The sequence below is a fragment of the Oxyura jamaicensis genome, chromosome 5, assembly GCF_011077185.1.
Source record: "Oxyura jamaicensis isolate SHBP4307 breed ruddy duck chromosome 5, BPBGC_Ojam_1.0, whole genome shotgun sequence".
Classification (NCBI taxonomy): Eukaryota; Metazoa; Chordata; class Aves; order Anseriformes; family Anatidae; genus Oxyura; species Oxyura jamaicensis.
In genome coordinates this window covers 26527777-26550616 of record NC_048897.1, presented here as the reverse complement: position 1 = coordinate 26550616, position 22840 = coordinate 26527777, and the positions used below count along the sequence as shown (strand labels likewise).

The window sequence follows — 22840 nt, the reverse complement described above, 5'->3', positions numbered from 1 at the left end:
TGTGTCGTCTTTTAATGTGCTGCTGCCCAGGTGTGGTTACCCTGAGCTGGCTGACTCTTTGACAGAGGTGTGTGCAAGGAAAATGATAGAGGGCTGCGTGTGTTCAGAAGAACTTTGTGTGTTTCATACTTCTGGCCAAAGTATGGAAAAGCTTGCAAAGTTTAGATGGTATCTTCAAAAATCTGCTACATTTTTTCCTGGTACTTCCGGGAAAGTTGTGTAAACTGGAAATACATCTTGTTTCTTTCTTCATCAGGTGTGCAGCTATCCATTTTGTGAAAACAGGAGGAATTCCTGGACAGTCCCCTCTTATGAATACACATTTAGAAGTGAATTATTTTCCTGAAGTTTTAAGGATATTTTGGAATTGATGCCTGTTTTTTATTCCTGTTTTATAGTCTCTCCTTATAGAAAGTTAAGGCAATGGTGGTAAAGACAAGGGAAGAGTAATTGTGCAAGAAGCTAATCAGAAAAGTTACTACCTGTTTTAAAGCACTAGCAAAAATAAAGCTATTGAAATGGAAGATAACTGTTCCTTTTCTAAAGTAAAAACAATGAGGAGACTGATGGTGCTGCCCATATGCGGGTGTGTACGCGTTCATGTAACGTGGGAAAAATTTTGTACCAAACTAAGAATAGTGGTTAAATGTTTGTCCTCTTAGTTGCATCCTAGTCATGATGCAATTCTCAGCAAGATGTACTATAATTACACAGGGAAGTTGCTATTTGCATAGTGGAACACAATGTATTTTCCCTGGTTTCCAATATTTTCTAGAACAGAATGTCAAAAGAGAAAGGTTCACATACTGTACTGGAGCGTTTGTCAGGTGGATGTAATGCACCTTCAAAATGCAGAAGTAGCTCAAGGTGCAGGATGAATACATTTATTTGCTTTCACCTCCCTGATAAGAGACCTACAAAAGTACTGAAATGCTTCAGGTAACGTGTATCACTTGCATGTCAAACTTTGTGTTCATTTATCTCTGCTTTCACTCCCACCTCGGGCTTCTCAAACATCCACTAATTACTCCAGAGTTCTCCTTCCCCTCTTCTGTTATCGCAAAGTGTTTCTCTCTCTTTGGTCACTTGCCTGCCTGTGTATCCTAGCATTAATGCTTCTGTTTGAGGGCCTTTTCCTAGTCATAAAGCATTTTTCATCGAACATTAAAAAAAAAGTGGCTTTGCCACATTTGTGGTAATGGTATTTCTCTGTAGTGAAGTAGGAATCATTGTATTTGACATTATCACTCATTTGTCCTAGTCTCTGTACTCATGAGCAAAGTCCTGGAAGCAAGTGTTTAGTTAAAATATGTAAAACGAGGCATCCAACAAGTAGTTTATAGTAATTTCTTTTTTGTGGGGTGGGGCAGTGGAACTGGGATGGAGACAGATTTAGTGAAGTTCATACAGAATGAACTGGGAACTTGGGGGACACAGTAGTTTACTGTCCTTAACTTTGGTCCTGTACCTTAAATGTTCCTTCTTGTACCTTCTTGCTCCTTAAATGTACCTTCTGCTCCTGAGAGCAGGCACGGCTCATTTTCTTATTGCATTACTAAAACATGACAAATGACAATCTTGTCTAACCAGAACAGCCAAGCTCTTCTGTCAGCTATTGCTTTCCTTTGCTTCCTAGTAAATAAACATCCATTCAAGAGCTGTAAGGGATTGTGAGGGGAAAAAGGTGTAAATCTAGCTATAGAAAAAAATGGAGTGTGAGGTTCACATCAAATGGGTAAGTGAATGCACTTAAGCCAACTGATCAGAAAGTAAAAGCATGAAAACTGACTCTATTTTTGTATCAAGCTTTACAAAAATTACAGGCAGGTTATCTCCACCAGGCAGCATGGTGTGGCCATGCCTCTGTAGGTGGACTTTGCAGGTACAGCGGAGCTCTTGGGCAGGCAGACCTGGCAGGCACAGCCAAGATCCCGGAGCGCTGTGTGAGCACATCTTGTGTGCAGCACCTTGACTGTAATGAAGCATCCAGAGTTGCCCTGTAAAGCTTCATTTTTTTTTCAGAAAACTTACAAATCTCTCTTTTTGCATGCCGAGAAAGAGCTGATAACTTTTTTGAGTGTCTGAAAAAGCTTAATCAGCAGTCCTTTCAGTTTGAATCCTCAAAGGGAAGGATGTCCCTGCCTCTGCTCTCCAGATTGTTTGAAATGCAGCCTTGTCACTTCAGCAGAGGTGAGTCTGTGCCGAGCTACTCATTACAGCAGCCCTGTGTCCATCCGGGAGGCACGTGGGTGCACACACACCAACCCAACAGGTCTGGCTTCGAAGCTGGGAAGCAGCCTCTCCTCGGGGCTGAGCAATGCCAGCAGCACTTGCACAGCTGGGCTGCTGCTGGAAAGCTTTCATTTGTTCTCTAAATCTGAACTATTTAAGGTTTTTAGCTGGGCGCTTCATGGCATGGTTTGTGTGCCAGAAGCTGTTGCTGGCCTCCCACTGCTGGCTCTGGTCTGTGCTGGGTGTTAGGAAACCCAATTGCAGTGTATGCGTCTTGAATCGTACATGGAATGCAAACGTGCGCTGGTGTGGGTGTGAACCAAGTCAGTTTGGTGACTTCTGGATTTTGTGGCCCTGCTCTTTAGAAGTAGTAGCTAAGGGATTATTTTGTAAGTGCCAGGAATTACAATGAATAGTTTCCCCTGTTTAATCTTACATAATGTAGGCTGTGTGCTTCATATTTTATAATGCGTGCCTGGAGAAAAACCTCCTAGAATAAATTTCACGCTTATTTCCTGAATTGTTTTTCCCCCCATGCTGTCATCTAAATGTGACATTACCAGATAAAATTATTTGCTGTATTGAAAAGAGGCCATTCTTAGCACCAAGATGGAGAGAAACTTGTATTTCCTTTGCGGCTCTCTGTCTGTCTGGGAAAAGTCTGCAAGTTCACTCCCAGCATCTCCCCTTTTTCCTTCTCTGCCTTTCCCACCCAAGCACAGATAGTCCTGACCAATAACCATGCTCACACAGATAGCCTCCTTTCCTGTGCTGATTGCAACTTCTACTCCTTAGTCTAGAGTTTCGTGCCAATTTGCAATTAGGGTTTTGTTTTCCATGCCATATTTACATAAGTCTGTGAAAACAGTAGTTGTGTTGTAACACTTACAGGGAGACTTCTGTGTATGTGTAGCAAGTAGGTCCGAATATGTTAAACAATCCCCAGGGAGAATTTGTTAGCCAAGTTTTCGAAGTTTTGCCTTTTTATATGAAGCTGGAGGTCCAGCATATTTTGGGGGAGGGAAGGAGAAGAACAGGAGTCTTTCATTTTAGCTTTGCTGTATCAAATGCATATTGCACTAACACTTCCCTGGAGTGCAGCCTATTCAAACTTCAAAATTGGGGAAAGAAAATAGAAGGAAGAGTAAAATCCAGGATGGAATTCTCACTTCTTATCTATAAGAAGGAAACAACAGTGGCTACTGTGGCTTAACTTGAGCATCTCATGCTTTACAGTGTGCTTTGAGCCCCCCATGAAGCCTACCCACAGGTACTCTGACACAACTTCTACCTCTGACTCTGTGAGTTGTGTGTGTCAAAAAGCATCCTTTTGGGCACTCATAATGATAAATGCATTATCTTCCCAGCTCCAGTGGCACATATCTACTTGTTTGCATTTTCTTCTCTCCTCCTACTCCACTGAAAGAAAAAGAAAAGGTTTTCATCCTCAGAGACAGACTTTGCCCTGTTTCTTGAGTCTCAGTATCACCTGGAGGTATCGCCAGGCTTTTGCCTAGCAAATTTCATCTCTTTGGAAGATAGTTTTGCAAGGTTTGAGCTGCTAATCTGCAAGTATTTTCCAGTTTATTGTTCCCCTGGTTAGTCATGCCAAGCATATTGCTTTGCAAACTAGTAAGAGGAAAGCTCTGCCTCGTGAGGCCCCGTCATTGTGGTGTTTGCTGTTTTGGAATGAACTGCCTAACAAAGGTAGGGGCTGCCTCATCTGTCCCTGAAATGGGGTGCTGTGCAGTGGGGTACCTCAGCTCAGCACAGAAAGCAAAGAACACTTTCTGTTGAAAGCAGGGAAACTTTAAGCAGAATGCAGTAATCTTGGGACTTGCCCAGGGTTCAGGTTACTCACTTTTTAAAACCAAATACTGTTATAGCAGTGCTAAGTGTTCAGCGATGCTCCATGCTAAGGCCTGGACCTGCCGCCTGTCCCCAGCTCCATGACAATTCACTGACTCGGATTCCCCTTGCTACAGACGTGCCTGGAAGAGCTGCTCAGGAAACAAGTGTCCTGACTGCAGGTTGTGCAGACTGGCCTCTGTCACTTGGGGCTGACTGGATTGCAGGTGATAAAATTCCGCTCTGCCCTCTTTTTCACATCACTTCACTGGGGAGTCTGAGCTCTTGGGTACTTGTTCAGTGCAGGCAGAGTTTAATATCTCCTGCTGAGCTGCTATTAATGCTGCTTCCTTCAACACCTTCATGTTCTTCACATCTCATCTTTGTACACTTCTTGATGAACCTGGGTTAACTTGACATTTGAGGGGATTTCAAAACAATAGATGTGCCTACACACATGCCAGAAATACAATACCTTTGAGATCACGATTTCTGTGTTTGGTGCATACAGCGGCATTCACTTTCCTTTTTCTTCTCTCTCTTTTTAATAGAGTCATACTTCTGTTGGTCCGAACCCCTACATTCTTCTCATTTTGTGCATCCTTTCCAAAATGCCTTCATATAAACTCGTAGGAGTTCCTGGTGAAGCTTTACTGATACTTTGAGGTATCTGGTGTTCTTGCTGTGACTGACTGCTTGTTTCTCAGGTTATCGATTAGGTGAGAATATCATGTACCATTTTTCTTCTCTGCGTGTTGCAGGAAAAAAACCCACAGCGCTGATGAGGCTGAAGGTGTTTTATTGCCGGATGATGGTCGCTGACCTGTCATGTTACCAGAGCTTTCAGTAAAGCACCAGATGTAGGCATCTTGTCACTTATAAATGTGCTTCTCTTTAAGCTCACTCTTTTATGTACGAACTTTCTGACACGTGTGTGGCCACTGCTGATAATGCTTTTATCACAGCACTCTGTGTGGTCCGGAAGAGCAATTTCTCATGCTATCATCTCAAGAGTGGAGCTGAAGGCATACCCTTGAAATCTTTTATTTTCCCCTCTGCTGTGACTACCTCCAAACCACTTTTTGAAACCAAGTGGCCTGATTTCAGTCTGTCTTCTGTCCAAAAATCCGTGTCTTTGCTGCCTATACAGGGCAGAGCTGCTTGTGCCATCTTTGCTGCTGTGGGAGGATTGTGAAATGGAGAGCAGATGTGATCTTGGTTTAAATATTGCTTAGCTAGAGGATAACGTGTTTTCATGGCTAATACTGAGTGGTTCCAGAGGACTGGGGATGCACTGTGAGGTAAGTGGAAAGGGTGCTTGGCCAGGTAGTGGTAGGGGCACTGAAGTTGAACAGAAGGCTAATTAGCAAGCAAAACTGAAATGTTGTATGTCAGGCAGGGACACACAATAAATTGCAGTTTAATTTAAAACAGAACTTTACAGTCTGATGTTACAAGGCCTCATTTCTTACATATAGATGCTGAGTACTTTAATCAAAATAATGGCTGCGATTTTTTTTGCCCTTGACATTGTTGGCTTGTCTGGGTTGATACAACTTGCTTTTTTTGCCAAACCTCTGGATGCTAGCACGTGGCCCTGCGGTGGCTGCTTTACACTTAATTTTTATGGAAGCCTAAAAGAGGCAAATAAATATATAATTGTGCAACTGCTGCTTATAAAATCGTTATATAAACAAAGCATTATTCATAAAATTTCTAAATACCATTCCTTGGCTTGGTTTAAGCTTTAACAAGAAGTTTGAGTGGCATTGACCACAAAGCTCTTTCTCTCTCTCCTGTCCTGATAGTGTTAGGATTGGTGTAGAAGACTTTCCAGGCGTGTGCAATAAGCGTATGTATTGTGTAAATGGTGGGGAATGGGGTCTGCTCTTCCCACCAAACTGCGTTGTGCCATTGATTCACCAGGGTGGGTGGTGATGGTGCTGTTCTGCTGCAGCTAAAGCAGCTGCAGGTCCACTCACAGGTACTTGCAGTAGGGTTTCCTTGATGATTTCGGTCCGTGGCCCCGCGATCTTTCAAGCCCGGCACGGGTGTGTAAGAAGCACTTTGCTGCTGTTGAAACCCACTTGTTTCTAAGGTTGGACCCAGCAGTTGCTACGTGCAGGGGTGTTGAGGAAGCAAGTGAAAAAGAAGCTAGTGATGGCTGTAAATAGCCTGGCTATCGGGTAGCTGTAAGACACACCCTTGAGGAAATGCAGATATGCTCCCTTCAGAATATGCATGCATAAAGATCATACCAGTGGTTGTGTTCAAATAAATGCATTGCTTTTAGATAGAGTACTGCTCTTTCTGGCAGCAGCAGCTTTCAAGTAAACCCGTCTGTGTCTGCACATATGCTCTAAATCCTTTTAAAATGTGAGAATCCACACTGCACGTGTTTTAAATTACTGTGTGTTGATGCCCTATAAATAAAGCATACGTGCTTAAGTTGTGCTTCCTATAATAAAGTTGTTTCAGTTTTATTGTTTTGGAGCACTTAAAGTTGACTTTGAGATACTGAATTGTCCCACAACTTGCATAAAATCTAGTGATACAGGTGAAGCAGCATGCAGTTGATCCCAAAACGGGGTGCTGCTTGAAAGGAGGGATCCTGAGAGGTGGAGGAAAGGCTATAGAAGGGGTGCAGCGGGGCTGTACTGGTGAGCAAAGTAAGTGTTGGTTTGATGCAGGAGCTAACAGGGTAGAGAAGTGGGACACTTATCTAGGTCAAAGTGACAATATTAACAGCTTTAAAAACTTAATTTCAGACGATCTATTGGTCCTGATGGCACAGCATCAGTCCCTAAACGTGGGCCCCCATGCGTGGTCATTGAAGCTGTGTTTCTGGAGAGATGTGCAGCCCTCGGAGTCACAGGGAGGCCAGCTCTCCTAACAACCGTACACCGCAGAGCAGTGTTTATTTTGGTTTGACCCCTGGATTTTTCTTGAATTTACTTTGGATAGACAGACTTTCATTAGAACTTAAGCTGCTTTATGTCCCAGGCTTGTTGTTTTTAGGGTGGTTTTTTTAACAAACAAAATTATCTCTGTGCAGATCTCACTGGTGAACAAACAGACAGAGGGGAACTTCCCTCTTGGCAGGTGTCCTTCCTGGGTTTGCCAGGACTGCCACCCACCAGTGGTCGGTGTTACTGGGGGAGAAGCCCGAGTAGGCACTGGATTTTTTGGAGATTGGGTAATCTTCTGTATGAGGCACAGGACCTCAGAGTTGGAAAGCTGAGCTCTGTTCTACTTTCAGCTGTGGGCTTCCTGTGTGCTATCAGTGAAGTCATTAGGACCCTGTCTTAAATGGGTTGCTTGGAAGGTGGGAATAAAAATACCTCCTGCTTCACAGGGAGGTGTGGAGGCCTGGCCGTGTGACTAGCAGACAGCAGCACGTCAATGAGAAATACTGCTGCTTGCGTGGATGCTTTGGGACGGAGTAGCACATATTTCTCCAAGTTGCATCATGCGGCTGTAGTTTCTTGGGTTTGTGCAAAGAGCAGCCACGCTCCTGTCTCCTCCACAGCGAGGGAGGGAGGTGCTGGCGGTGGCAGTGGTGGTGTTTGTGCTGGGTTTAACAGAGAGGACTCGGCCTTCTGTTTACGAAGGTGCCAGTTTAGCACACGGACAGGAGAGCTTGGCCCTGTTCCCTTGGTGAACAGTGCTGTCCTGTGCAGCTGGTGTTGCAGGCATCGTACACAGAGTGGCAAAGCCATGGCATGTTTGCCAAGATGTCCCAGGTTGGTCTTGGCGTGTCAGAATGCACGGCACCCTCAGGGCTTCTTGTTCTCGGCCGCGTCATGCCACGTCTGTTGTGTTTTTGTCACAGTTTGGCTCTAAATGCCGCGTTGGCCAGCAGTGGGCACAGCCGCCTTCTAGAAAAGTCTGCGCTGGGTGGCGTGGCCGAGGAGCTGGCCGCGTGGTGCCCTTCGAGTCTTTGTGCCCGCAGGTGAGGCGGTTTCGTGGTGTGAAGGCCCCGTTGTGTGGTGACAGACCTCGTGTTCGGGGACCCTGCTTCGTCGCGGGCTGGCACCAAGCGCCTGCCCCTCATCCCCACCTTCACAGCCCGGTGCCTCGTGCTGGCCGCACGTAGACCCCTCCGCAGCTGATGCCCCCACGGCGGGGCTCCCCGCCCCGTGCAGCCCCCGCCCGTTCTCCAGCCCCTTCGGCCGGCGCGGAGCCGAGCCAGGCGGGCGGCCGGGCCCTTCCCTCCCCGCAGTCGCCCCCTCGGCCCCGGGCTGGGCCCGGCCGGGCCGGGCGGAGGAGCCGCGGTGCCGCCCGCCCCCGGCCGCCCATTGGCGGCTCCCGGGCGGGGGCCGGGCCGGGCCCAGGGCGGAGAGCGGCAGAGAGGCCGAGCCGAGCTGTGCCGAGCCCCGCCGAGCCGAGCCCTGCCGCCGGACCATGGTCGGGGATCACTGTAGCCTCCCCGGCGAACGGCCCGTCCGAGCCCCGAGCCCCAAGGCCGGGCTGAGCTGCAAGATGGTCCTGCAGGCGGTGGGCAAGGTGCTGCGGTAAGGAGAGGGCTGGGGAGACTGGGGGGAGCCGGGGCTGGGGGCCGGGGGTGGGGGGCGGAGCCCGTCCTGCTGCGGCCCCCATGGCTCAGGGCTGGCCGGGGACGGCAGCGCCGCGCCCCCAGGGAGCCTCGTCCCTGCTCCGGTTTGATTTAGGTGGTCCCCGTTCCCTGCTGCTAAGTGTTGGTCCCCAGGAGCACTGGCCCTTCCCCTGGGGCTCTCGGCTCTCCTTGCCCCAAAAGAGTAGGGGAGCCGGTTATTGAGGCTGAGAGGGCACCATCGTCATCTCAGGGCGGCTGGGAGAGAGCCGCTCGGAGCTGCTCCTGACCTAACTCACGCTTCTTTCCCTGTAGAAAACATCACTTTAAGGAATTCTTTAGGGTTTCTTTCTCAGCTTTTAACAAGTTTAACATACACCCTTTCTGTATTTTTTTGGGGGTGGCACCATTCAATACGGTGTTACGCAGCTGGCCATATCATAAAACCCCTTGGCCGGCAGCTTGCTATTCATGCCATGAACCTTTTGAAGTTTTTGGTAGCTGCTCTGCTGGCAGCGCTCCCAGATGTAAATAGATGGGTGCCTCTGCAGGGAAGTGGTGCCAAACCTTTTGTTCAGCATCCGTGGCCGTCTATCTGTAAGTATAGGTAACTTCCTGCAGCTTAGCAGGGAAACATCGCTTGGATTTGTTCAGTGCGCGTTTTTTCAAATGTGTAACAAAAGCTCTTCCTGACTCCTCCAACTGGAGTACGTGCAGAAATTGTGCAGAATTTATTTGCCGTTTTCCCCCAAGGTTTCTTTTCTACGTATGCTATAAAACTTGTGAAAGCAGGAAAAAGTTGCTGTTGTACGTGACATATTTCGGCCTTGGGAATTAATAGCAAACCTTTGTCTTGCTGAAGCTGTTACTAGGTGGTAGTGATTAGTATTTTGGAGTTTTGTTTACTTTCATGTCTTTTCATTCTGGACTATCTCCATTTAGGGAGTTCTGTAGAGTTAGAAATGTGAACTCACAAAAGCTTTCTTTAGATGCTGGACTGGTTCTCTTATTTCTCTTCTAGAATATACTTCAGCTGCCTCATCTGACCCTATGTGTGTTGCTTAATTTTGCTGTTCTTTAGTTTTTGTTCTGTAAAATAAAAACTCATCGGATTTTGCAAAGAGCTCAGACAGCATAAGAGTGCAGGTACTGGCTATGAGCCCAGGTAAATACTGAGTCTAATCAAAGCTTGCTTATTGCAGAAATCAGGTGCTTAAGAAAGGGGGAGCCTAGAGATAGTGAAAGAAAACAAGTGGGACCTGACTCAGGACAGCTGTGGAGGGATTTCTCTGAAGGCAGGCATCCACATCTGAGCTTTGTGCACTTTGTTTCTGGTAGAGAACAGCAGGGAGCTTGAAGATGTGGCCGAATGCAGAGATGCATTGCCAGCCTGGTAAACAGTGTAACTAGCGTGTACTTGTTGGTATGGATGTTGTAGCCGTGAAGTCAGATGAATCTTGCACTTACTGTAGTGGCTGACCGTCTTTAGGGGTTTAGTGGTTGTGACTTATAAAACTCACTTGTTCCAGTGAGATGCTTAGCCAGGATGACTTTCCTCTGTAGCAAACCCATTGCACAGTAGTTAAGTGAGTTGTGTGTGCCTGTAAGTAAGTTCTCTGGAAACTTTCGACATTCCTGTTGCTTTCACTAGCTGATGGTGTAGGTCCAGGCCCTCCTAGCTGCTGATGCCAAATCACGCGTGTGTCGTACGAGGGGAGTAACACTTGCCAAAGGAGAAATTGGCACTGGGAGGAAGCAGGGAGGGAAACAAAGGGATTCACGAGAAGCAGCAGCAGACTTGAGCACCTGGGAAGTGTTGAAAAGAGTGCGGGGAAAGACAGCTGAACCAGAAAGGGCAAAAAATGTAACAAAAGCAACAGATGCGCTCTCAGCCTTTGTAATTAATTTTTTATGAAAGCTACTGTTAGGTTTAATACTCTTTTAAATTATTAGTGATTCAACTATGAAGAACTCTGGAGATGTTAGTATCTTTCATCACATGGGCTAGCAAACTATTTAACTTTTAAGGGATGGGACCAAGACTACACACTTCTAATGATGTAAAGAAATTAAAATACCATTAGAAAAGTGTCATCTCCCATTTTAAATTAATAGCATAGCTGAGACGAAGTTATGTGTGTTCTTCAGCCCAGTGCTTAATTAGGGCTTTCGTTTCACTTCAAATGTTTTTGAAATATGTTGATCTCATTTTTTCCCTCTCCTGTAATGAATTATATGTAATTATTCACCCTATGGTTGGGAAGGAAGAAAAAACGTGACAAAATGGATGCAATTGTTCTGTTTTTTGTTTTCTGCAAGTTGGTGGTTCTTGAGAGGCGGAAGGGGTAAAGTGAAAAAGAACAATGCAAAAAAAATATTCTATTTTTAAAAAACTAATTGTTCCAGCTTTTTGTGAGGTGGCTCATTATTGTTAGTTTCCTTGCAGTGGTGTGCTTTTTACTGGCTTTGAACAGCAGCAGTGGAAGGAAAACTCAAAATTCAGCTATGTGGGACCCCTTTTTGGTCCCTGGCGGTATGCACTCGCAGCTCCTCAGAGCTGTGTGCTGGTGACATGTGGACATGGTTTTCACTGCCCATGTCCGAGCTTGAGTCCTGATTCAGACACTCAAGTGCAGCTCAGAACTGCAGTGTTTGTGCCGTGGCACTGCAGGTCCTGCACGAATGGTTTCAGAAAATACTCATCGTGCAGCTTCATTGTCAATGCTCATCCCTTTAAGCCTCCAGTGGAACCTAGTCCCTGTGGGATATCTGACTAACAGTCGGTGATACGGTGTCATGGAAGAGGAATGATGAGGGCTGCAGAGTTGTGATGTCATGGTCTAATGACTTCTGATGAAGTACAGTCCATTTTACGTGTATACATCGTCCAGGACGAGTGTGGGAATAGGCAACTAAATTCCTTCTCATGGGAGAGCTTCCCAATTTAGAGCAATGTGCAGGGATTGATTTGGAAACCGAACCAGAATCAAAGCACCCTTCCTGTGTAGATGTGCCTACTGTGGGCAGCACTAATTAAGTGGAATTTTTACAGTCACTTTTCAAGAATTTCTCTTCAGTGATAGTGTGGTAAGATTGCTTCCATCACAGATAAGTGGACATGTTTGTGTTGGCACCCTGGAAGGTGCTATATGTTGTTACATTCAACACTTTGAAATTAAAAAGAAATACTAAGTGTTAAGCATGTTCATGAAACAGGACACATGTGGACAGAAGCAGAGCGGGTTTGCTGTGGCTGCCTCTCTTCCACTGGCTCGCATGGCCCAGGACAGCTGAGGCTGGTTGTCAATGACACTGTGGTGTATCGGCAGGGCTGAGGCAAATATTTAAAAAATAAATCCTGTTTTATCTTTTTTTAGGTTGAAATGTCTTCCAACAGTTTAGTCTGGCCTGCACTATTAACAAGTAATTAGTGAGGGCTGTGTTTAGTGTTACTAATCTGATTAATGCACAGATCTGAGCAGGGGAGGGAGTAGAGAGGGAGGTGAAGGGGCTCACAAGCAAGACTATTCAGAACCACATCAGCTATTTTTATCCTGTTCTTGTCCTTTCTCCCTCCCACAACTTTCCATTGTACCAAAATAGTTCAAAATGTTTATGGTTCAGGGCAACTGACATCAGAAACTGACCTGTAGTGCCTCACCGAATATTTCTGTAGCAGGAGATGGCTTCCTGTCAGCGGCAGCCACTGGGCTCGCACTGAGCGGCTCAGAAAGGGCAAAAGAGCATCTCGTGCTCTGGCAAAGCATGGCTAGGCACTAGGGCTCTGCTGTGCACTGGAAAGCACAGATGGGCTTTTGGAGATGGTTCTTTGACCCAAGTGTCCTGTCACGGTGACAGAGCAGGTCCTGACGAAGGTAGGCCCCGCGGCCTCACCAGGCCCTTCAGAGTCCCTCAGCGCTACGTGCAGGTAGCGAAGTCGCTGTGAAATTCATGTTGTGCTTGAAAATCTGCACCGCTACAAGCTGTAGGTACCTCTGTAGAAGACATCTAACAGCCTGGTCTCCTTCTGGAGTTTGGGACTTGAAGCTGTGTTCTGGGAGGAGGCTGTGTCTCATTAGACCTGTGAGCCAGGCACTCCTCCATTTCTTTGGAATCGTTGTCACTGGTGTTTACTGCAGGAGTGTCACAATCCCAGTGTGTTTATGAACCTTGGTAAGCCATGTACAGTGTACTAGCTTAATGAAGAAGCCAGTCTTTGTTCATTCAGAGGTATTTTACAACATCGAGCTGTATTTTGATTGTGTGTCCTACATCCGGTGAACAGATAGCCAGAGGGAGATGACTGAATGCTAAAATTCCTCTGTGTGTTGAAATAACCCGCTAAGGTGTCTCCAGAGCTAGTATAAGTTAGTGGAGCCTATTAGCACTGAAGCTAGGCTGTTTGAACTTGCCTGAAAATGTTTATTTTCCAAGTTCATTTCTGTTTAGTGCTCCTACACTTGTTTCAATAACAGAAGTGTAGGAGATGACAGGGATTGGTTATAGCAGATGCTCCCTGGTGAAAGGAACATTGTAGATGTCTCCAATTCCTTTTAATTAAAAAAAAAAAAAAAAAAAAAAAAGAATTGTCAGTGAGTGCAACTGGCTGTGCTCAGAAAGACAGGTAGTGACAGAACATAACTCTTTAAACAGCTTAATACCTGAAAAAAAAAATCCCATCATGCCATACAAAGCTGATAGAATTAAGGAGGAAAGGTACCTTGGGCTTCTTCATGGTAACTTCAATGCCAGAAAAGATGTTACGTGTCCTTGGTAGCTCCTCTCACACTAGCCACTTATCCAAATGTGCTGTTCAGGCCAATGTGGCCATGTATCCCAGATTCAGAACAGCAGAGGCTTACAGGGACATACGCTGACAATCATCAGGATGCATTTGGCAAGACAGGAGAAAGGAAATTTGTGCTGAACTAGGTCTTCCTGACTCCTCATTATACAAAGTCCTCGGTCACAATGTGACTGCCTTTTTTATTTTCTTCAGAACTGACCTGCTCAGGGAAAAGATAGGGTCTTGACCATCTTTATGGGACAGAGGGGAAATTGTGTTGCCTCAATTGAAATACTTGTTTTTCTGTTGTTTTTCAACATGCAAAACCTGTCTTGTTACATCAAATGAGTGTTTTTTTTTTCCACACCTTATTTAGCAGGTGAGCTAACTATATCTGTTAACTGACTTGAGTTACAAGCTTTCTGAAAGGGATTCATATTGATTTTTGAGTAGGGATTTAAGTGTTGAGACTCGATCGCCCAGCAATGATACTTAGCTGCTCTCTTGAGAGAGACTTCCTCCTTCGTAGGAGATCATCTTTCATTTCTTCAGGGTGAGATGGCTAACACAGCTGTGCACCAGTAGGCATGGCTACATCCCTGCGAAACGACTGTGATCTGCCCCTTGCTGCCAGGAATTGAAACGGGGCTTCTCAGGCAAGCACACAGCCTTGTTTGAAAAGGTTTAGTCATGACCACCCCTTGTGTTGAGGTGTGATGCTGGGTTAGACAAGCTGCTATAAAGCATGACTTCACGTTGTGTTTTGAGCAAGAAGCTTAAATACTAGTCTCTGCTTGTGTGAAGTGATTAATTGTAAGTCCCTGTGAGCAGCAGCAGCTAAAGATACTGCTTGCCATTTGCACGTGCAGCCAAGGGAGCAAAACTAATTCATCACACAATCGTTCATCTAATTCTAATATTTGGTTTGGAAAATTACTAGTCTTCCTTAACCAATTCCTTTCCTGTGCTTTCAGTGTTTAATTAAAAGAATAAGCAAGCAAGTTCTTGAAGGTAATGCTACAAGTTTGAATGCATCTATATTCTTGTGTTTTTTTTCTGGTCTCTTAATAGATCAGTATGTGTCTATAGAGGTGCTTCTACCGAAGCTTTTCAGTCTCCCTTGGAGTATCCTGAAAAGTAATAAATTAGAGTCAGGAATCACTACTGTCTCATAAGCTAATTAACAGTGGTTGATCTAACTGTACCAGTAATTAAACTATTATTCACCCTACTATTTTTTCAATCATTCATTCAAATATAATTTTATTTGACCCATAATTCTGTAGAGTATATTTTTAAATAGATCAGTCTTCCTCTGTTGTACATAAAGCAAAATTTTGATCTTCTAGGAACTGTTGAACGGGCTGTATTATTGATGACAAAATTGAACAGACAGCATTGCATCATTCTTTTGCAACGCAGTTTAAAAATTAACTAATGGTTAGATTAGTGAATGCTTTGTACATATTATTTGTTAATGAAAGCTATCCAATTATGATAATGGTTTAATTCCTTTTACCTTCAACTCTCTCTTACCTTGTGAGGGGAGATAGTTTGTCTTCTGTGTTTTTTGTTTGTTTGTTTGTTTTTAGTAAGACAATTCATATTAAGACTGAAAGGTACTGTTTTTTATTGCAAAATCTCATCAGAGGTGTGCCAGGAGAGGTGGGTTTTCCCTGAACTAACTTTGATTTACATTTAAAGCAAAAATAGTAAGAAAAAGAGATAAATAATAGATTTTTTTTTGAAAGCTACCATTGAGTGACCATGACTGTGGTAACTCCTAGCAATTAAATGTTCTTTCTAATAAAAATGCTATAGTTCACTTCAAGTGTAAGAGATGAGTTTGTCAAGCTTGACAAACAGTGGATCTGAATTTCACATGGGACTTTTTCACATTGGTATTTCTGTGCCCAACCTGTTCAGTAACTAATGACTCTAGGTAAATGAACTCACAGCTGTGTGCCAGAGCAAATGCTTTGCAAGTAAGTTCATGGGTGCAGGCATGCAAAATTGCTTGTCAGTCCTGAAGACAGCCTATAATTTTGCCCCTGCTCTATATCAATAGACTTTATATTGTTTACCTAAGATCCTACACAAAGACTAAGATATTTGAAATAATAGTTAGGTTGCCAGCTGTGTTTCTAAGTGTGCTCTCACTTGTGGTGCACTAGTGCTTTTCTGGCCTAATAAATCCTTCTACAGTTTTGTAGATGTGAAGCACTGTTTATCTGAAGGATTCAGCTGCTCAAATCCTGCCTACTGAGCGATTACATAGAGATGATGTTTTCAAAGGTGGAACTGTATATGTAAGGAAGTAGCAAAACAGAGGGCAGAACTTGTTTTCACTCTTCCCAACCAAAGTAGCCAATGTAGCCTTCCAATGCAAGTCACGTTTTATGCCTAAATAATCGTAACTTGCCCTGTCCTGCCGGAAGTAAAAAGACAGCCCTTCAGTGTTCCTCGCCTCTGGGACTGCGCTCAGCTGCCAGCTGACATGTTGCACCACGTTGAAAAGGATTTATCAGTGGACAGCACCGACTGGGAGCGAGTATTCCCATTAACTGTTTGGGGACTGCGTCACGCAGCCCATATTGCTGCCGTTTGTACTGTACACTGTAGTTAGAAAACATACCATAAAACACTTTTGTACTTGTAAGAGTTGAGAATTATTTCAGATTACAAGTACATCAGACATTACCGTGCTTTGCAGGACAGGTAAGGTGGTGAGCTAGGCTCGCACCTCTGACATACCTCCTTTGTAGGTTTTCTTTAGGCTATGGTGGTACCTAAAGCTAGTTAGTACTGGTAGGTGAGTATTTTTGTGGGAAAAGGGCAGTGAGCAAAGCAGAACCATACAAAGACAAACCTGTCTGCACCCTGGTGCTCTGAGCAGAGTAGGCTGTCTGCAGTTGTGTGTCTTGGGCTGTATAGCAAGAAGTCTGCGTGCTAAAGCCAGGTTGCCATGGTGAAATAATTCCTAGCTATTAAAGCACGGTTTTACCCTGAAAAGCAACTCTGTGCAAGCTTCATTGTGAAATCCCACGTTGACGAGGCTGTGAGGTTTCCAAATCAAATTTGCTCAGTTTGGAAATAAAAAGATAGCTTTGCAGTCTGCCAGCTCTACAAACTGCCTTTGGCTCGGAAGATAACAGCAGCGTCTTCAGTGGCTCCTGTGCGCTGGTGGTGAACTCCCTCCCTGCAAAGGTGGACCAAAGTGTACTGCATGTGCTCTCCTGGAAAGATAGCAGGGCTGCCGCGGAAGGGCTGGGAGGAGCGGTTGCTGCCAGAACTTGAATTTAACCGTAATGCAGAAGTCAAAATAGCTCTTACTTATGTGTATTCCAGTGAAAGATTGCAGGAGAGAAAGTAACAACAAAAAAACCCTGCCAAAGTTAATAGACATGTCTGAAAGCACACAGGTAATAGATATGTTAATTAAGTTTCCACGGTTCTACTTCAGTATGTCTTACATTCTGCAGGTTGAAAGAAAATGCAAAACCTTGAGAGGTATGGGTTTTTTCTTTGTTGTTGATAATTGGGTTGGTTTTACGTTTTCCTTGTTCTTGCAAACAGTTGTGCTGGCCTCCAGAATTCCAAATCATGTTGAGTAAAACACAACAACAAACCTGGTAGGCCTATATTTGCCTTCTCCGTAGCGTAAAAGGTGTTAAGAGCCACCCTAAAACTTGCTTGCATTCAAATCTTGGTGCAGGTCACTTGTTCTTGTGGCTCCTTCTCACAGCTCCTGCTGTGAGAGCTTTTCCCTCTGCAGCATACAGCCCCTGAACAGCGGTAGGCTCTGGATCTCAGCTCTTCTCTGCTCTGAGCTTGGTCCTCCTCCTTCCTGCGTGTGTTTTAAGTAAAGAACTTCAAGCCACGCTATGGATCTCTGCCTTGGATTGAGATGTTTTCCAGTATACAGAAAAAGCTATTAATCTCTGCTGACTTTAAAAGGGTTTGAGAGAACCAATTCACATGTAAACATTTACATACGCAGCTATCTGTTTGGTGAGATGAGTCCTGTTCCTGCTGTCCAGCTGCAGTGCGGGGTATATTTAGCACGCCCCTCGGAGGAGGGCAAGGAAATGTTTGTGTTGCTAGAACGCAAATGGTGTTTTCTTCTAAGGGAGGCGAGGATACAGGAGCATCCTTATCTTGGGGCTGACAGCTTTGGAGCGTGTGCCTGGGAACTAGAATGAGCTGCATGTTAACAAGACAAACCCCAGAGCCCAGCGCTCCGGCCCTTGTTTTCAGCTGGAAAGCTTGTGAAAAAAGCTTGTGAAAGGGCTGGGCAGAGATGCTGCTGAAGAGTCATGGCAGCAGAGCCTCTCCTGTCCCTTCGTGCCCTGTGCTGGGCCCTGCTCGGGGCAGGAGGCATCGCATGGGGCAGGGCATCCCGAGTGCAACCTTCTCCAGCAGCCCTTTGCTCCTTCCTGCTCAGGTTTTGCTTTGTTTTCAGAGCTCGCCTGTAGCTGGAGAGCTAAAAACACCACCACAACGAGAAGAAACACCACCCTGAGCCTGTCACATGCTCGGGCCTCTGGCACCTCTGACGCAGTGTTGTGCTCCGTAGCTTGTTCTGAGCGTTGGGTAAATTAATTGTTGCAACACTGACACTGTGACCTACTGCATCTCTTACCACAGCCCTGATCTGGTTCTACATAGAGCTCTTGAGAATAAATATTAGGAAAGATGTGTCCTTTTATTTTCCTAATCCTCAGATTACCAAAAAGCTGACCTGTGCTAAGTCTCTGGGGAAAAGGACCTTGCTGAGATTTCCCATTGGCACCTCCTGGTTTGGCTACGTGGGGGCTCTTTGGCACGGAGGTAGAATAACAGTTCAAAAGGAAGAACAGGGTGGTTGCTTGGGTAGGATAACTTTCTGCGTTCCTGCTGGTGAATGAGTCCCTCTAACTTGCGTCACGAGTAAAGAATCTGCTCTTCTGCCACGTCTCACTGGGGCTCTGCCCCCTCCCTTGCTGCCTGGGGGGGCCAGGACCAGAGCAAGCAGTGCCCACCCCGAGGCCCCCGCGGAGGCAGTGTGGAGGTCAGAGGCACCCTCTCCTGGTCGGGGAGGAGTTCTGGCAGGTACGCCCGGAGAGGAAAAGAAGCCCTCGTGCAGCATGCGTTACCACAAGAATGCACGCTGCGCATTTTTGCAGAATTAGCTGAGCCCTTCACAAGCCCAGCCTTGCCCCCGTAGCTGTTCTTCCCAAAGCTGCACTCTGGAGAAAAGGGGGGGTCCTGCAGCCACCAGCACCTCTCGGGGAGTTGGTGGCCTTCAGAAGGCAAATGACACGCAGCTGCCACAGCAGGGGGGGCAGGCACTAAGTTGGCAGAGGAGAGGGGTGGTGGGAGACCCGGGGAAGGGAAGCCGGAGGCACGGCCTGGGCAGGTGCCCCGTGTTCCCCTCGCTTTGCCAGCAGCACCAGCTGGAACTGAGTTTGGCCCCGCAGAAGTGTTTTGGGCTTTGTGCTGAGAAGCAGCATTATGAAATAAGGTTGTGGCACTTGTCGTCCTTAACATGCCTGCCATGCCTTGGCACCGGCTGCGCCGCGCAGCATCCGGAGGCCAAGCAAAGATTCCCTTTTAAGGCAAAGAGCCACTCTGAGAATCCAGGAGAAAAAGTTTCCCTGGCACGGAGGGTACGTTCTTCTTTCCTCCTCCCCTTAAGTAAACTATTAGTAACTTTGAAAAACAGAACAAAAATGAAGGAGCAGGGCCAGAAATGCTGCCCAAGACATTCTATTTGGCGCGGCCCCCTTAGAGCTGTGCCGTAACGTGGCCCTGGATCTGACCCGGGGCAGCAGCTGGGAGGAATGGAGCTGGGGTCCTGGGGTCTGTCAGAGACCTGGGGCGAGAGGAAATGGGAGCGGAGACGGTCTGGAAGTGCATAGTCTCTTTCCCAGCCCCTGGAGAAACGGTCTGACCACAGCAATCCATGAGCAATTGTCTTGCAGGATGCAGTGGGTTTGGGCTTGTGTCCTAATACCTTGCAGTCTCCCCTCCCCTGCTGACGGTCTTTTCTTTCCCAGCCTTGAACGTGTGCGTGGACGTCCAGAATTCGTGGTCTGGCGTGCTGTCACGTGGCGTTTTCCGCTGAAGGCTTAGCGCTGGTCTTGGTTAAAACAGGACCTGCGACTGCAGAAAATTCTCCACAGGGATACTAAATCTGTATGGTTTTAAAGGAAGAGGGAAATACAAACACCATCCCTCACTTTCAATGGCAGTGAAGTTCAAACAAGGCTTTTAATTCCTCCTTTCGTGCCTGCTATACAGACAAATAAAGGCGCTGAGTTCCCAGAAGGTGACTTTAAGGTGACTGCAGCCTTTAAGCTGCCAGTGCTTGTGCCTCTCAGAGGGCAAAAGACAGGACTGCTGTGGGAGATGGGGTGGCTGGGGTTGGAAAACAGAGTTAGAGAGTTTGTGGCTGATGTGACCTGCTGCTTCGCTGCTCGTGCTGGGAGGTTGTTGCTGGGATTGACATTGTAGCTCATAAAACTGTTTCCTTCCTGCCATGAATAGGTTCTGGGCTCCCATACTTGCGCAGAGCGTTTCTGACCAGAAATTAACTGATAACTTATTTCCGGTAAAGTGCTATGGAAAAAATAGAAGATAAGCAAAGCTGGGAGCAGTTAGCCTGCTTTTCCTTGCAAAGCTGCAGCCTTCAGGATGGCTGAGAGCTCTGGTTCTTTCCTTTCTGCAAAGGGGGAGCGCGTTAGAGGGAAAGAGCATGAGGATTCAAAGTTTTTACTTTCAGATGTTCTGTTTGCTCTCCTGTTCCACCCGCTGCCTGTGATTCCTTACCCCAAGAAGGGAAGTGGAGAGAAACTGCAGTGAAAACCTCCACCATACTTTTAATTTTGAATTACAACCCCCTATTCACTGCGAGATGTAAAAACGTGAAAGTGGTCATAAGGATTGGCCACCATTAAAATGTTGGCTCGCTGCCTCTCTAATTCTGCATTGGCTTGTGTTTTAAGGAGCTAACCCCCATCCTCAGATTACCGAGAAAGTAGGTTTTGGCAAGAGTACCTTGTAATGCTTCATCTGTGGAGGATATTTTAAAACATGGTATTTCAGAAAGAAAGGAAAAAATTACAGGATGAAAATCAAAGGCAGAGATAGTTTGATACATGCAGTAATGTGGCAGTCTGGTGGAACACCTGGGTGAGGTGTGATACGGCGTCGCTGTTGGAGACTGTCATTCTCAGAAGGCTGTTTCCCATGACAGTGTTTCGGTCAGGAAAGCAGCATTTCAACCCTAAAATTTTCCTGCTTGTGAACCATAGAAATTGTAAAGCATAAGCTAGATACTTGAAAACAGCCCCCTAAAACCTTAGGTATGTTTTGTTTATATTTTGTAACATTCTGTGGGCATCTTGGTTTTGATCTTCCTTAAAACAGATTTTTCCTTTTGTGCTGCTTCTGTATGCATTGCTGTGAACCTCGGGCTCTCACTCTGCTCTCACCAGCACTGAATACATCAGCTAGATCATCACACCTGAGAAATGTTCTTTTCTAAATTTGCTGGTGCTTCCTGGAATTAGACCAGTTAACCTTGGGTAATAAATAAGAGCAGTTATTAACAAATATTAACCGCAAAGTAAGTGTCTTTGTGTTGCAAGGTTCATAATCGGTGGCAATGTTCATCCCCACAGACCTGAGGTGCCTTGTGAGTTTTGAAGTTTGCAAGCAGGGAGAAATTCGCCACTTAAGGCCTGCTGGACCTGCTCTGTCGATTTTCAAAGAGAAAGCCAGCATCACTGAGACCTGGCTGGGACCTGAAACTGGTGCAGGATCCAGAGCAGAGGGCAAAAAGATTTGCCTACAGCTCTGGTTCCTTGCCATCATGTTTTTTGGTAGGATATATATATATATTACTTTACTCTTTTAAAGTCACTTCAAAGTGACTTTAAAGACTTTCTAAAGTCACTCTTCCATATGGTGTTTGTTTCTGGAAGCAAACAAAATAAACTTGGATTTGCCACATTAAAAAGAAAAAATACACCGGTGACTTGTATTTTAAGAAGAAAAACTAAATGGCCGTTCACCCCAGGGTGTAGAGAGTTGGGTGTGAAAGGTGTAGGAGATGGCGACTGAAGCCTTGTGGTTTGACCCTGAGAAGGCTGCAGTTCTCGAAACGGTGTCAGAAAGTGCCCAGCTTGCTGGAGACAGCAAGATAGGGCTAAAGCAGTGCTGGACAGCTGGTTCCCTCTGGGAAAAAGGACTCCTGAATTGGTAAAGATGATCTTAAAATGCATGATCAGTTTAGTGAAGTCTGGCATTTCATAAACCACGGGTGTCCCCTGTGTGATCAGACTTGTAATAAATGCAGCTCACATACCAAAAGCGTGGATGCCTGGTACAATTCCAAAGCGATGTGAACTAAATCAGGTTAAGGAGCATGTCCGTGCTCTGGACACTGTGTCCCTGACACGTCTTCAGCTAAATCAGATTGCTTCCCGTGTGCTTCATTTGAAACAAACCATATCAGTAGAAATGGAAGCAAGTCCTTAGTGTTTGTACAGTGAATAAACTTTGAACCTTACAGCCAGTTTCTGGTATGAAAGGGGAATAATACTTTCCTCCTATGGTTTTAAAACTAAATACCTGGATGGTGCTTTGAAGATGCTCCAAATAAGGTTTTTTTAGACCAAGAAACTCCTGGGCATTTGATCAAGAAGGAAATGAGAGAGAGAGATTAGAGGAGGATCTTGATTAACTGAGACAGGCTGACAGAGCAACCTGGGAAACTGGCATTTGCGCTCGATCTTAACGAGGCAGTTAGTCCAGGAAAAAGATCATCGTGGCCCAGGGGGCCTGTTACTCGGTGGTGGTGTCTTACACGTCTCTTTCTCCAGTGAGATCCCAGGCAAGCTTCCAGCTGCTGTGTTTTCTCAGGTGAACACAAGGCTGAGTACGGGACCCAGCAGGAGCAGCAAGGAATGTTCTCTCTCTGGCTGGAGCTGGTTAATGTAACCTGCTGTTAAGACGCTTCACGTGAGCGACCTCTCTTGTGCCATCTCCCATCCCTTCTCCCTCTCTGAAACTTCTTCCTGGGCGTGACTTGGCTTGTGGCATCATACTCAACTGAGTGCCTAACACCAACCACACACAAACCTATCCTGGGACTCATCTGAAGGATTAGTATGTACTCTGGTTTACCTGTCAATGAAAGCTGCTCAGTGCTGTCTCTGTAGTTTCCCTAAAGATGTCTCTTTCCTTAATTAGCAGCCAAGCACTGATAGGCAGGCTTTGGGCTAACCTTGGTAGACCTCCACCATGGTGCTGCATAGCAGCTCTTTGTCCAGCTGCTTTGGAGTTGCATTTATCTGACATGTAAGTGCTAAGACACATTGAGCAGAATTCTTTCGCGCTCTCTCTCTCTCTCTCTCTCTCTCTCTCTCTCTCTCTCT

The 22840-nt window shown here is 45.8% G+C and overlaps 1 protein-coding gene across 7 annotated transcripts in view; it reads left to right on the top strand.

Moving 5' to 3' along the window:
- MOB2 (MOB kinase activator 2) overlaps window positions 1–22840 on the top strand; it is a 128527-nt gene that overhangs the window by 90763 nt on the left and 14924 nt on the right. The window contains exon 1 of one of the 7 annotated variants that reach the window (XM_035327437.1): window positions 860–939. The exons of 4 other annotated variants lie outside the window; for them this stretch is intronic. In XM_035327437.1, the coding sequence (XP_035183328.1) occupies window positions 875–939 (65 nt within the window). In that variant the 5' untranslated portion in view covers window positions 860–874. Of the gene's footprint in view, window positions 1–859; window positions 940–4893; window positions 4941–8443; window positions 8595–22840 lie in introns of those variants that run through there. 2 more of the 7 variants (XM_035327440.1, XM_035327438.1) reach the window with 2 other exon arrangements.